General features: G+C 39.9%; 1 protein-coding gene across 14 annotated transcripts in view; it reads left to right on the top strand.

Annotated features, from left to right (window-relative positions):
• STIM1 (stromal interaction molecule 1) overlaps positions 1 to 16,308 on the top strand; it is a 219,873-nt gene that overhangs the window by 163,468 nt on the left and 40,097 nt on the right. For all 14 annotated transcript variants that reach the window (XM_080687157.1, XM_080687151.1, XM_080687160.1 and 11 more), the window contains exon 3: positions 2,288 to 2,402. In XM_080687157.1, coding sequence (XP_080543283.1) covers positions 2,288 to 2,402 — 115 coding nt within the window. The remainder of the gene's footprint in view (positions 1 to 2,287; positions 2,403 to 16,308) is intronic.

The raw sequence follows: 16,308 nt of genomic DNA on the forward strand, positions 1-16,308 counted from the left end.
AGCCACATTATGAGTGCTCAATAGCCATATGTGCCTAGTGGCAGCTGTTTAGATAGGACAGATATTGAACATGTCCAACATTGTAGAAGGTTTTATTGTACAGTGCTACATTATAGTTCCTTGTGCATAGCAGGCTATACTCTGACTAGGTTGAGAATGCTCCAGTGTGGACTCTCCTCAAACTTCTTTTTTTTAAAATTTTTAATATATATTTTTTATTGATTTTTTTACAGAGAGGAAGGGAGAGGGAGAGAAAGTTAGAAACATCGATGAGAGAGAAACATCGATCAGCTGCCTCCTGCACATCTCCTACTGGGGATGTGCCCGCAACCAAGGTACATGCCCTTGACCAGAATCGAACCTGGGACCTTTCAGTCTGCAGGCCGATGCTCTATCCACTGAGCCAAACCAGTTAGGGCTCTTCAAACTTCTTGCATAGGTCATTAAGCCCAGCTGTCTCAATGTCTGCAAAACCATAAACACTTGTTTATGGATCCAGGGAATCTGGGACCATACTGTCAATCATCTGTTCATTTAATCAACAACATTTATTGGCATTACTCTGGGTCAGGCCCTTTTTTGAACCCCAGATAAAGAAAGATGGATAGGAAGACATTTCCTGAAAATCCTACTAAAATGTGCTTTTGTGAGAGTAGTGATCAGAATTGCACATTTCTTTGATGTTTGAGGCTCAGTGGAAAGCAGTGATCACTGTTCAATCCTTTACATACTAATGAGGTTATAGTGATCAGGCTGATTGAGTAGTCATATAATTAATTACCAGTTAAATTTCTAAAAGCTTTGATTTCTTTTGTTTTTCTTCTTTCTTATAAAAGTATATTATGAAAAGAAATCCAGATAATTAAAGGACAGCATATGTAGTACAGGGGGGAAATTTGGACTATAAAACCAGGTATCTTGGGTTGAATACTAACTCCATCGCTTATCAGCTATAACCTTGAACAACTGTTTCAGTAATCTAATGTTGTATAACAAACTTCCCCAAAGCTTAGTGGCTTAAAACAGCAACATTTATTTTGGCATGTATTTGCAATCTGGGCATGACTCAGCAGGGACAGCTCATCTCTGTCTACTTGGACATCAGGTGAAGTAATTCAAAAGCTGGGGGCTGCCCTGGCTGGCGTGCTCAGTGGTTAGAGCATTGGCCTGAGCACCAAAGGGTCACAGGTTTGACTTCCTGTTAAGGGCACATACTTGGGTTGCAGATTCTTGCAGGTTCAATTCCCAGCCCCAGTCAGGGTGCGTGTGGAAGGCAACCAATCGATGTGTCTCTCACCTCTCTCCCTCCCTCCTTCCCTCCCTCTCTCCCTTTCTCCCACCTCCTTCCACTCTCTCTAAAAATCAATGAAAAAAAATAATCCTCGGGTGAGGATTAACAACAACAAAGAAAGGGGTGGGGGGGGCTGGAATCACCTGAAGCCTCAGTCACTCACATGTCTGACTCTTGAGCTGGAAGTCTCACAGTTGGGGCTGCTCAGACATCTTTCTCTGTCTCTATATAGTCCTTCTGCAGGATCTCTCCAGCATGGGGCTTCAGTGTAGCCAGGCTTCTTATGTGTTGGTTCAGGACTCCCAAGACAGGTATCCCAAAAGGGGGAGAGCCAGGTAGACTCCATATTGCCTTTTCTAACTTAGCCTTGGAAGTCACTTGACCTCATACTGTTAAAAGATGAATCTCTAATGTCAGCCCATATTCAAGGGGAGGGGTTTTCACCTTTTGTGGGAAGATTGTCAAAGAATTGTGAACATATTTTAAAACCATCACAGCAAATAATTTAACTTGTCTAAGGAAACTTAATGTGATTTGGGGCCAATTGCATTATGTTTGAGAATATTACTGTTCTTATTTGTAAAATAGATATGATAATTCATTAGTTGTGAGGATTAGATGAGAAAATACTGTAGAAGTTCTTGGAATATTGCTTAGTGTATAATTAAGTGTTCAAACATTGTTAATTCTTTCTCCCTTCTTTCCTCTTCTGGCTTATTGAATTCCAGTTAACAATCATTTATTATCTTTCCATAATTAAAAAATGAAGAAATTTCCTACTCATATTTATTTTTTCAAGTGAAACATATTATAAAAAAGAAAAGGCTATCTAGTTGGCAACTAGGACATAGGCACATGGAAGGATACATGAATGGTGGGATACACTTGTGCATTGGGTAGAGAGGGTGTGCTCTGGATAGCTCAATGACCTTTATGGCTATCTTGGTGGGCTGGCTCCTAGGTATCTCTTGTGACTTGTGCACTTTTTCCTTGCAGTTCCTGAGGGAAGACCTCAATTACCATGACCCGACGGTGAAACACAACACCTTCCATGGCGAGGATAAGCTCATCAGCGTGGAGGACCTATGGAAGGCATGGAAGTCCTCAGAAGGTAATAGGCAGCCTGGTTGTTCATCCTAGTTGCTGGCAGATTTAGCGAAGAAAGAAGAAGATAAGCAGCAACTTGGCTTTAAAAGGACATGAGTATGAAATGCGTAGTAAAGAGCAAATTATTGAAATGGTTCTATATACAGTCACTAAATAAGAATGAATACAGTCACTATGCTGGGAATGGGGGAAGGTGCTCCAAACAGACCTGAGGTTGTTCTTCACTGGAATTATAATTGAATTCCATCCTATCCCTTCCCTTCTCCTCAATATTCCCATCCACCCCCAGTTTCTGCTTCTTCATCTCCAGAGATAGGGAGCTTGCTGGCCATTTGAGGCAGCCCCTTTCTTCTGTAGCTTCCCATTTGGTCCCAGCTCTGCTGAGTCCTAGATGATTCAAAGATTGGAAGAAAGATGGTCTCTTCCCTGAGTCTCTCTTTTCTAGGTTAAATAGCCCTAGTTCTTTGAAGAAAAAATGTTTTATCAGCCTCCTCCTCATCTTGGGTTTCCTGCTTGTGAACACTATTGTTAATGTCTTTCTTAGATCATGGCTACTAGAGTTGCATGCAGTCCCCCTGGTATGGTTTGATCAGCACAGAGTGGAGCAGAACCTTCAGCTTCTCAGTTCTGGAACCTGTGTGTCTATTAGTACAACCTGATTAGATACTGGGCCCTTCAGCAGTCATATCGTTCTGCTGACTCATGTTGAACTTATTGAATAAAAACTTTCGATCTTTTTCATGTGTAAAACCGCTAAACCATGACTACCATTTTTTTTCTGGAACATTTGCTTCAGAATTCTGAGTAGAAGAACATGTCTAACTGTGTGAGACTTGGCAGGGAAAGGAAAAACAGGACTTTGCCTTCTCTCTGTTTTTATGTGTGGCTAGAGCTTCCTTTTTTTTTTTTTAGAGCTTCCTTTGATACCAATAGGATTGGGAGCAATCTCTTCCCTACTATTAGGGTAGGTGTTGATACTAAGAGGATTTAAACATTAAGTAACCTCCAAGGTCCCTGGTTTTGCAGATGAGGAACCTCAGGCCTAGATTTATAAAATTACTATTTGTTGTCATGCATTTAGCTAATAGTAGAGCAAGGACTTAGACCTGGACTTCTGTTCTCTAAGCCAGTGCTTTTCCATACCATCTTGGTTGAAAGCACTGGCCTGGTGGTAGAGAAGACCAGTTTTGGTAGGAGTGAGGCAGTTTCTATTTTTGCTTAAATTATTACCTAGAATAATAGAATTTTCGATCTGTATGGGAGCTTCTAAAATATAGATTGAAAGCATTAAATTTGAAGCAGGAAGACTTATATTCTAATCTTGGTACTAGGATGGGCAGGCTGATAGTTCTTATTAACTTGTGTTTTTATCAGTTTAGAAGAAGCATAAATTAGCTATATGGACAGCTTCTTGGAAATCTTTAGAAGCTGAGTTCATGGTGGGGGCTTTTGTGTAATAGCTCCTTAGCAACTCAGGCTGTCTACTGATGAGAAATCCATCAGTGAAATTATCTTTGGAATTATACTAGCACTGCCAGGAAAAATCTCCTATTACTACTGTGTAATTTTAATTTATTTTTCTTTACTAACATGAGGACATGGCGCCTGGGTTTCAAGAGTGGGTTTCATAAGTAGGAACTTAGAATGAAAGATGGCAGGGAGAACATTCCTGGCTCATACAGAAGTAGCTGGCAGGGAAAGGGATCAAGAAAGGGCAGATACAGAGGGACTAAATAATAAGACTAGAAAACAGCCCAAGACAATTTTCTACTAAGAAGTTTATTTATGGACTTAGCAACTATTTGAAACACTTCCAACTGTGTTCTGTATGACAGGAAGATAGAAGACAATTAAGTGAGTTTTCATGAGTTGGTCCCCATTACTGATGAGCAGAAAAAAATATTTCAGTTGTAAATAAAAATGACTTTTAGATCATAATAAAGAATTTAAAGCATTTAATTGAGCAAAGGAAGCTGCAGCCTGGGAAACACAGATTCAGGTAACAACCTAGATTATGTTCCTTGGAGACAAAGATGAGGCTGCCTTTCATTGTGAAAGTTCCACCCCAGATTCCCATTAGATCTATTTTATGTACATGAGCTATCCAAATTGTGCAGTTCTGATTGGACAGGGCAGATCTCAGTCTTTTGGTAGAAAGAGGAAACCAGGGTTTCCCTGCAGTTGTTGACTCAGATGGTGTAAACAAATGGGGCAAAGTGTTGGACGCTAAGAGTTCATTTTGAGGTTCTTCCCCATACACAGAGTGCCTGAGAAGTCCCTGTCTGAAAATGGCCACTAGGGTCTTTATTATTTATAAAGTTTGGGCCCTCAATTGGCTATGAGGATCCCATTTCATCAGATAAATTTCCTCTCAGGGTTCACATCAAATTAATCTTTTTTCTTAGGGTCCACACAATGCACAGTGTTGTAGCTCACAGCTAAGCTGAGAAGTGATATATACTAGTATGTACTGTTAGGATTTGCTAACCATGTGTCATGCCTGGTGGTTTGAAAAACTAAAAGTGAGAATCTTCTTGTATATTATTTCTCACAATAATTTGCTTCATTATTTAGAGCAAGGCCCCCAGTCTCTTTGGAATGATGATTTCCAGAGCTACAAAAAGCATGTAATATTCTGGCACTGGCTTAAACTGGCTGGTCTGAGTTTCACTAGATAATGTAGATAGCAGCAGTGTTGATTCAGAACATTAGTTGGCTAATGTCAGTACCATCTATGTGATTAGTGTTGTTAAGATTTCTGACTAATGTTAGGAGCCAGTCTTTTCTCTGTGTTATTTAAATTTAGCAGGAAAGCCTGATGATTAGACTCTGGACTTCTAATAATAAAAATAACAACTCAAAAATGACTCTAATGTTTATGTAGTGTTTAGTATGTGCTAGACACTGTTTTGAGTGCTTTACATATAGTAACTAATTTATTTCTCACAAAAATCTTATGAAGTGTAAATACTATGATTTAGGATTTAATATATTTCCTCATCTCCATTTACAGATGAGTAAAATGAGACAGAGAGAGTGATTAAGTGAAATAATGTAATAAAGCCTGGCTGGTATGGCTCAGTGATTGAGCATTGACCCATGAGCCAGGAGGTCACGGTTGGATTCCTTGTCAGGGCACATGCCCTGGGTTGTGGGCTCGATCCCCAGTAGGGAGCATGTAGGAAGCAGCCAACCAATGCTTCTTTCTATCTCTCTCTCCCTCTCCCTTCCTCCCTCTGAAATCAATAAAAACATATTTTAAAAAAGAAATAATGTAATGCAATTCTGTTACTAATTACTAAGAGTTAATGCTGACTTCATAAGTTAAGGGCCCAGGCCCCAACAAGACTGCCCTTACTTCAGATACCAAACCAACCACAAGCTCTGGGTGTTTCCAGGCCACCTGTGCTCTGACCAACTAGCTACAAAATTAGCAGTTTTCCACTATCCCCTCATGTTTGATAATTTGCTAAATCAGCAATTTTCAACGAGTGTGCTGAGAGAATTTTTAAAACCTGCAATAAGTGACTATTTAGTCAGGGGGACTGACCTATTTTCCCTTAGATTGTCAAATAAAAAAATGACAACAGCCAACACAACAGTAGCCGTCTGGTGTGAATGAATCAAAATTACACATTTTTTTGTGTGAGTATGAGACTGGTAAAACAATTTTTTGGTGTGCCCCAGAATTATAATAGTTTATGTGTCTGATGAGATGAAAAAGGTTGAAAATCGCTGTGCTAAATGATTTACAGAACTCAGGAAAGTGCTATACATATGATTTAAGTTTTACTACAAAGGATAAAAATTAGGACCAGCTAAAAGAAGAGACCAATAAGGCAAGGTCTGCCAGGATCTTGAATGTGGAGTTTCTGTGTCCTCTCCCTGTGGAATCAGGACATACCATCTTTCTGGTCCATCAATCATTAATGTGATTGCTAACCAGAAAGCTCAACTGAGCCTCAGTATGCAGAGTTTTTATTGGGGTCCTATTGCGTAGGCATGGTTGATCGACCCATTGGCCACATGATGGAAATCAATCTCCAACCCCATTTTTCTCCCTGAAGGTTGGGCTGATATCACCTGGATCAAAGCCCCAATCCTCTAGTCACTGGTTGGTCTTTCTGATTACTAGTACCCATCCAGAGTCTTCTCATTAACCTGAACTCAAGTATGACCCAAGGGACCCACCATGCATTACAAAGGTACTTCTATCATCTGGGAAATTGACCTGAAGATAAAGACCAGCCAAATTCTTTATTATACAAATAAAGTGATTAAGTAAGGAAGAGTTGAACAAGCTTGGCTGAGAAAGGATTAAGAACAAGGCCAACACCAAGGATGGAATCAGCAGGGAACAAGGAATTGGCCTTTTCTAACTGGCTACTCTCAGATCTCAGCTTCATTAATTTCTCACCTGTAAGTGTCTTTGTTCAAGAGTCAGATACAGCGAGGGAGAATCAGATTAGCATAGTTTGGATCACATACTTATGTACAGGAGTGATGGTGAGAGAGTCTTTATGGGGGTTGGAGGGTGTTGCAATTTCCAATCACTCTAAGACCCTGTGAGGTAGGGAGAATAATAGTTCTTTAAAGGAAAGGATGCCAGATAGATTTTGTAGAATCTTTGGGAATAGAATTGTTGTTTGCATATTGAGCTAGTGGAAACAGTGACAGGGACTTTGTAGTGAGGGGTTGTGGAGGCACTGACCTAAGAGTATTCTCTAAGTGGTTCTCAACCTTTCTAATGCCGCGACCCTTTAATACAGTTCCTCATGTTGTGGTGACCCCCAACCATAAAATTATTTTCATTGCTACTTCATAACTGTAATTTTGCTACTGTTAATGAATCGTAATGTAAGTATCTGTGTTTTCTGATGGTCTTAGGCTCTACATCAGCGGTTCTCAACCTCTGGGCTGCGACAATATTGAGTTTCCTGACCCATGAACAATATATATCTCTCCATTTATTTAAGAGTTATACTTTCTCTCAGTAATATTTTGTAGTTTTTAGTGTATGGGGCAATTTATGTACATGAAAACATAGTTAGTTATCAGGTAAATACAAAATAATACCACTATGAGATAACTACACTATCAGGATGGCTAGAATTAAGAAAACTGACCATACAAAGTGTTGACAAGGATGTGAAAGAACTGAAAGTCTCATGCACTGCTGGTAGGAATGTACAATGATACAACTACTTTGGAAAACAGTTTCAGAGTTTCTTAAAAATATATACCTACCATATAATCTAGGCATTCCTCTCTAGGTATTTACCAAAAATAAAATAAAATATATATCTATACAAAGACTTGTAAATAAATGTTCATAGAAGTTTTACTTGTAATAGCCCAAAACTGGAAACAACTACAATGTCTATCAATAGATGAATGGATAAACATAAATTATGCTATATCTATGCAATGTAATAATACTAAGCGATAAAAAATAAATGAACCCTTTTTATATATGCAACATAAATTAATCTCAAAATAATTATTCTGAGTGAAAGAAGCCATATTTTGAGACAGTCATATTTACATGATTCCATTTATATAAAATGCAAACTAACTTGTAGTATCTGAAATCAGATCAATAATTATTTGGGGGTGTGGAGGGAAAGCTAACAAAGGGCTGTGAGAAAACTTAGAGGGATGATGAATATCTTCACTATTTTGTATGGGTCTTTCATATCTTTTTTCAGATTTATCTCTAACTATTTCATAGGTTTTGATGCTATTGTAAGTAGTATTTTCAAAAATTGTGATACACATGAGAGACGGGGTCGACCAGATAGCCGGGCTCGGACTTTGCCTCCGATGGTGGGTCAGAGTGATGGGGTTGACCAGTTGTCTGTGGAGATGAGAGATTGAAGACAAGGGACTGGCGATTGAGGGGGGCGGGGGGCAGGCGGGAGGTGGGTCTAGGGGCAGGGGCCGGGCCAAAGAGTAAATAAATGTTGACAATATATATTAAAAGAATTGTGGTACAATCTGCATAAGATAAAATTTACCATGTAAATGGTATTTTTTAAATTTATTCCAGAGAGAGGAAGGGAGAGGGAAAGAGAGATAGAAACATTAATGATGAGAGAGAATCATCTATCAGCTGCCTTCTGCACACCCCCTACTGGGGACCAAGCATGCCACCCAGACATGTGCCTTGATTGGGAATCAAACCGTAATCTCCTGGTTCATGGGTTAATGCTCAATCACTGAGCTACACCAGCCCGGCATAGTCTACTTTTAAAACATATTATTATATCTTGTCTCATAGTATAAGAACTTTACAAAAGTGTATTTTTATTTCTTCCCTCTGAAGTCATTTGTATGACTTGCCTCATTTGTTTACTGTCTCTCAAAGATTACTGGCCATTGTAGGCTGATCTCCAGTGTCTTGAAAACGATTGTTTTACATGTTTTGTCCTTTTTTTTTATAGTTTCAGGAGGGGGATGATAAATTCCATTCTTGTTACTTCATCTTATCCTGAAGCTTAATCATCTTTTGCTTGGATGCTTTCATACTATTCTTCTTGGCCCAGTCTAGCTCTATTGCTATCTATTCTATAACTGGTTCCAGAGACATCTTTCTAAAATAAATACCTGACTAGGTCTCTGCTTATATTTTTCAGAGGCTTCCCATTTTCTTTTTCTTTTTAAATAGTGAAACAAACATGCTAGGATACCAAATTTCTGGGTGGGAGAAATATTCTTAAATGGAATCTGCACAAATAAAGATATTGCTAAAGATGTTACAAGTAAATTCCAGTGTAATCACAATATAGTAATTATATGTTATTTTGAGAAGATAAATATTGGCTTTCCTATTGTTCAGGTAACACTTGAGTTTGTGTAGAACATATAGTAAAGCTTAGATCACAATTGCTGTCTCATTTGGGATTCAACAAAATAAGCTACTGCAAGCTCAGTAGTTGTTGATAAAAGAAATTATTACAGAAAATGACATTGCCTTTTTTTTTTCTTGTTTATCCCTGAGATGTCAGAGCATTGAAATTAAATGTCTATTTGTAATCTCAAAATAAATTAACCTCAGTTGGGTAAAAGAAAAAATCAATATGTGCATATAAATAAAAGTCTGGTGATCTTTTATAACTTAAAAGTTTCCTTATGTCATCCTGATACACCAAGGTTGCGGGTTTGATCCCTGGTCAAAGCATACAGGAATCAACCAGTGAATGAATAAATAAGTGGAACATCAAATCGATGTTTCTCTCTCTCCCCGCTCTCCCCCACTTTCTCTCTAAAAAACAAAATATTTCTTTATATTGTAATATTGTGGTTCTCCATATTGGCCCCCAAAATTTCTGTTTCTCTCCTATGATTTGTGCAAACATGCTTGCATGGAAAAACAATTAACTGAATACCTTCTATATACTAGGCATTGTGCTAGATTAGTTTAGCCTAAGAGACCCATGCTTATTTCTGTGACTCACTTTTGTTTGTTTGTTTGTTTTGTTAATCCTCATCTGAGGCTATTTTTTTCCCATTGATTTTTAGAGAGAGTTCAGAGGAGGAGGAGAGACAGAGACAGAGAGAGACACATTGATTGGTTGCCTCCTGTACTTGCCCTGACCAGGCCTGGGGAATTGAGTCTGCAACTGATGTATGTGCCCTTGACTGGAATTGAACCCACAACCCTTCAGTCAGAGGGCCGATGCTCCAACCACTGAGCCAAACTGCCCAGGGCTCACTTACTTTCTTATTTTCTATTACTCTATCATGTCTCTTTCTCTGTAGCTGCACTGATTTATCAGCAGTTACTACAATATGTCATTTTCTTTCATTCCTTGATGCTTTCCTATATATTGTTCCCCCTGCCCTTACTCCTTTGTTGATCTGGTTAAATCCTACTTGACAATTAAGACTCAACTTAAATATCCTCTTCTTTAGGAAATCTTCCCTGGAAACCACAGTCTAGGTTAGGTGCCGCCTTCTGTGCTCCCATAACCTCTTACTCTTATCTCATTGCAGCACTAACACATTAATTACAATGATCTGTTCCCCTGCCTGTTTTCCCACCACACTGCTTGAGAGCATCACCTTATATGATTCTACTAGAGGTGGTGCACCGAAATTTGTGCACTGGAGGAGGGGGCAGTCCCTCAGCCTGGCCTGTGCCCTCTCACAGACCGGGACCCCTCGCTCCTTACCACCCGCCTGCTAGCTGCTCCTTACGGCTTGGCTCACTGTTCCTTAGTGCTGCTGCTGTGCTCGCCAGCCATGAGCCCGGCTTCTGGCTGAGCGGCGCTCCTGCATTGAGCATCTGCCCCCTGTTGGCCAGTGCACATCATAGCAACTGGTCATTCTGGTCATTCTGCCATAATGGTTGCTTAGGCTTTTATTATATAGATACCCCAACACTTAGCACAGGGCTTGGTCCAGAGTAGGGATGTGGAAGACAAAAGTTTGTCCTTGGCTCTACCATTGTGCGACCTTATACAAATTGTTTAATTATTCAATTCCAAAGCCTAGATTCTCTTACTACTCTGTAGCCATGTAGACCTGGTTTTTGCCAGGTAGACTAGTGGGCCCATCACATGAGACCTAGGTCCAAGGGCCAGATTCATTTTGCAGTGATGATTCAGGGCTTGATATTGATATAATATTAGAAAACGAAGATCTCTGCCTCACTCTAGGGGCAGATGACAAGCTGCTAGTAAGAGCCAGGAGACAAACCATTTGGAGAGACAAACCAAAGGTTTAGGTCACAAACTATCTTTAGGGAAGTCTACTTTGGTAAGATTCTGAAGGTGTCTTGGAGTGCTCAATATCCAGAGTAGCCAGGTAAAAAGCTAGGTTTTAGATGGCTTTTTTGACTCACTATGGTTGTTAGTCACTCACTCCTTTCTACCACATCACCCCATATATCCTTTTGACCTAGCACCTATCATCCTGTATTATACTCATTTATTTTCTTATATGTCTCCTTCTTTAAAAGAGAGCCCTTTATAATGGAGATCATGCAGATTGATTTCTGTATCCAGTAATTCACCCAGTACCTACTAGAATAGAAGCCAATGAAAGCTTGGTGAATGAATGAATAAATGAATGGTGAAAATAATAATAGTTAATATTTATTTAGCTTTTATGTATGCTAGGAGCTTCCCATATCTTCACTATACTCTTATGATGTGAGAACTCTGATTCTCACCATTTTTTAAAAAAAATATATTTTATTGATATTTCACAGAGAGGAAGGGAGAGGGATAGAGAGCTAGAAACATCGATGAGAGAGAAACATCGATCAGCTGCCTCCTGCACACCTCCCACTGGGGATGTGCCCGCAACCAAGGTACATGCCCTTGACCGGAATCGAACCCGGGACCTTTCAGTCCGCAGGCCAACGCTCTATCCACTGAGCCAAACCGGTTTCGGCTCTGATTCTCACCATTTTATAGGTAACAAAAAATAAGGCACAGAAAGGTTAAGTAACTTGCTCATGGTTTTTCATCTAGTAAGTGGCAGATACCAAATTCAAACCAAGGCACCTGATTCCAAAGCCCACATTATTATTATTATTATTATTATTATTATTATTATTATTATTTGTAATCCTTACCTGAGGATACATTTTTATTGATGAGAGAGAGGGGGGGGAAGAGAGAGAGAGAGAGAGAGAGAGAGAGAGAGAGAAACATTGATTGGATGTGGAAAAACATCCCGACTGGGGAGCTAACCTGCAACCTAGGTATGTGTCCTGACCAGGAATCGAACTAGCAACCTTTTGGTGTATGGGAAGATGCTCCAACTGACTGAGCCACCTGGCCAGGGTCCAAAGCCCACGTTCTTAATCACTGTGTTGTATGTGACTAACTGACCAAAAGGCTGATTGAGTGACCAACTAACAGCTGTATGAAGGAGAGGCAAAGTAAACACTGGCAATCTTCCTGTCAGACATAGCTCTTTTTGGGCTTTGAAACCATAAAAGTAAGTAAGGGCTTCATCTGGAGGTACCAGTGGTCCATTAGACAAAAGAGATACTGATTCAAGAGCCCTTTTCTTATTCCTTATTCTTTCTCTGGCAAGATAAGGGATTGGCCAAGGCAAGGATCTGTCCTGGCATATCCCTGGAAGTATGGATATAGCTCAAGTGCTAGGGAGTAATAGTTACTGCTCCATCTGCTTGGAATGCCCTTCCTCCAAGTATTCACATGGCTCATACCTTTATTTAATTTTCTGCCCAAATGTTACCTTATCAGACAGGGCTTTCCTGATTAGAACTGATGTAGCATTGCTCTTAATCTTTTCTTTTATCCTGCTGTGTTTTTCTTCACTGTACTTATCACTACCCAACATTTATTTGTTTATAAATGTTTAGTTTGTCTCTCTCCACCAGAATATAAGTACCAGGAATCTGTGACTTTGTTTTGTATACTGTTATATTCCTAGCTCCTAGAGCAATGCCTGGCAAGAAGTAGTAGGTGCTCAATCTATGTCTTCCCCCCAATGTATAAATGATTTTGGAGTTTGATACCACCAGCTTTCAAGGACTTTCATCATTTGGCCTCAGTAATACCACTCTCTTGTTCCTGTATATAACCCTTGTACTCCAGATAAACTCTGTGTTCTCTGAGCAGACCCCACACTTTATAATTCTGTGTCTTAGCTTGTGTTTCTTTTATCTAATGGGCCTACATTTCTGTCCACCCAGATTCTAATCAGTCCTCAACATCTGTCTCTTTTTGAATGAATATGAATATGTATATGAAGAAATAATTACTACTGAATTTATATTAAATCCTAGGCATTTTCAGACATATGAATTCATTTATTTCAACAACTGTAGGAGACAGGTATTGTTAGATAGTAAGCTTCCTGGGGGTAGGGATCTCTGTTCCCAGTGCCTGGCACAAAGTAGTACAAAATAAATGTTTTGAATGACTGAATGAATATTTTATAAAAGGGGAATTGAGACTGGTTAAGTGATTTATCCCAGCTAGTCCATGGCACATAGGATAGAAATCAGGGTTTTGTGGTTTAAAGTCTAGTACTTGTTCTAATATATTCTACAATAACAAGCAATGTTCTAAAATGCCCAGAGATTTGTCAATCAATCCTGAATAACTTTATTTTTTGTGTGTGGTTATCTAAGAATAAAACGGGAGGTTTTACTCATTAATATAAACATCTTTCTCAAATGGAAAAGGCCCTTTCCTATCTATGCAACACAGGATGGAGGCCAGGCTATATTTTTACTATTTGAGAAGCTAACTAAAAATTAATTATTGGGGTTCCCTATATATATGATAAATGCCTTTCCCCCCTATTTACTTCCATAAGAAATCTGTCGGGAAGAGTGTTGCTGTTAGTGAGAAAATATAATGTAAATACTGATGGGATGTATAACAAGTGATCCAGGATCCACAAGTAGCCATTGTTTGCTCATTTATTCATTTATATATATCCTTTTGTCCATTCAGTAAACTTTACAGAGTACTTAGAATTAGGTAGTCTTGTGTGAGATAATGGAAAATACATAAATGGAAAAGACATGTTCCCTACCAAATTGCTTATAGTATAATGGAGAAGAGAGATATGACTAAATAATCATATAACATACAATGAAAGAAAAGAAGTATATATAAAGAAAATGCTAAGTAAGCAGAGAAGGGAGAGCTAGTAGTTATTTTTCAGGTTTTATAATGGGGGGTTTTGAAATGGGCTCCAAAGAGTTTCATTAAGTGAAGAGGTAGAGCTGGGTTTTTAAGGATTAGTTGGTGCTTAGGAGGCCAAGAGGAGGGAAAAGAGCTTTTCTGGAAATAACAAAGACCTAGAAGTCTGAGAGCAATGTTCAAGGATGAATAAATAAATAATACAAGATACTGATTCCGGATGAGGACTCCAAAGTTAGGAGCTACAGCAGGGGCAGCCTCTAGGACAAGACTGTGAAGTGCAGGTCATCTGTGTTGGGATCAGTTTGCGCATTTCAGCAAGGCCCGCACAAGACAATCAGTTGGGGTGCCATAAGAAAATACTAGAGCTTGTATTTATAGTGCAGTTATTTTTATATCACACTTTAATTTTTATGTCTGTTTTAAACTATACCTAACGTCAGTACATGAATCTGACTCGTAAAAAGATATTCATATATTGGCAGTGTATGCTCAAAGTGTGTGCAGGTAGATTTTGTCATTAAATCTAGGGGTTAGCCTTCTCTGATTCTGTGTAATGTTGCTGTTTTTCCTAGAGATTTAGTCTTTTATCTCTCTAGGGGCCACATGGACAGGTTCAGGGGGATGAGAGACTGATCATAGACTACCTCTGGTTTGAATGTCCTACTAGGATTCCGACATGTGATCCATTTGGAGCCTGTATCTGTACTAAGTTCTCCTTGCCTTCCACTGACAGCCACAGCCTCTCTGTACCTGCTGTTGCCTTCTTCCTCACTTTGGCCCAGGGAAACTTCTCATTTTCTCTTCTGGAATGAGAAAGCATTTTAATTTTTAGGTACTTGAACCGTAGGGACAAAGGACTCTGATGATATTTCAACTTGACTGCTCAGTGAGCTCTTCATGCTGGGACATGGGGTTGCTATCTGACAAGAATGCAGCCCATCCTGGCTTATTTTATTCAGACTGCAGTGACTCTGGTTGGACAACACCATGCTGCCACGCCCTACCTAGGTAGGGCATCTGCCTAGGTAACAGAATGATACGTTGAACACAGAAAACAAAAACTAAAACCAACTGCCTTGAGGTTTGGCCTGGCATATTGAACCATTATCCTTTTCCCTATAGCTTAGCTCTATAGCACTGAATATGGATTGCAGCGACCCCCTTTATAAACCCTCTGCCTCACCTAATGTGTTTAGAACAGTGGTTTCCAGTTGGGGGCAATTTTGTGCCCTAGGGAACATTTGGCAGTATCTGGAGACATTTTTGAGAGCTTGTTTGGAGGTTCTAGCAGGGGAGCGCAGCTACTCGTATACCCTTGATAGAAGACCGGACCTCTCCTTGGTTGTCGTCTTCGACCGAGCGCGCAGCTTCGGGAGGGACGCACATGGATGGGTGAGGGAGGAGGGGGACACCCGCCTAGCTAGCCAGATCAGCCGAATCAACCCTGGCGATCAATGGGGTGACAGATCAAGGAGGCATTTTTGATGGTCATGACTGGCAGCATGTAATTGGCATCTAGTGAGTAGATGCCAGGGATATTAATAAACATCTTACAATGCACAGGCTAGCCCCCCACAATAAACAAGTATCCTGTCCAAAATGTCAGTGGTGCAGAGACTTGAGAAACCCTGATCTGGAGTGACTCCTGCCTGTCTCCACTGCAGGGTAGGGTACAGATACAGGAGTTCCTGCATGCCAAAGGTCTGTGCTCAGGCTTGTATCAAGGCATCCTCCCAGTAGACAAAAGGCCTTTGTAGCATCACTGGCCTCAGGCCTTTCTAGCAATAAAAAAGTGGACTTCTTTCCACTCCACATGCCCAGCAAAAAGGCCCCTTTGTCCTGGATGGGGTTGAGCTTTATTGGCAGCAGTGGCAGGAGTGTGTTGTTCTCTGTACTTTACAGGCTAGCACTTGTCTGCCTGCGTCATGTCTGTGTGTCACTCTACTACGCCTTTATTACCTGATACTCCAAACCATAGTAAATGATCATATTTGTAATGTGTGTGACTATATATTCATTTTCAGGAATAATGGCTAGTACACTCTACTTTCTGTAATGCTTCTTTAATCCCAGCTCTGTCATCCCTCCTTTTCCAAGCCCTAGGATTTGAACATATCTCTTGGAAATTAATTACTCTCTTGTGTAAACAGTATTTTAGTCTGGGAATTAGAAATTTGACCAAGCAATGACTAGGCACTCTTCACTTAAACCTCTAGCATCTTGTCTTCTAGGATGTAGCCTCAGGGCACTATACCTGCTTCATTTCATCCC

The sequence above is a fragment of the Plecotus auritus genome (assembly GCF_963455305.1).
Source record: "Plecotus auritus genome assembly, chromosome: 9".
NCBI classification, from domain to species: Eukaryota; Metazoa; Chordata; class Mammalia; order Chiroptera; family Vespertilionidae; genus Plecotus; species Plecotus auritus.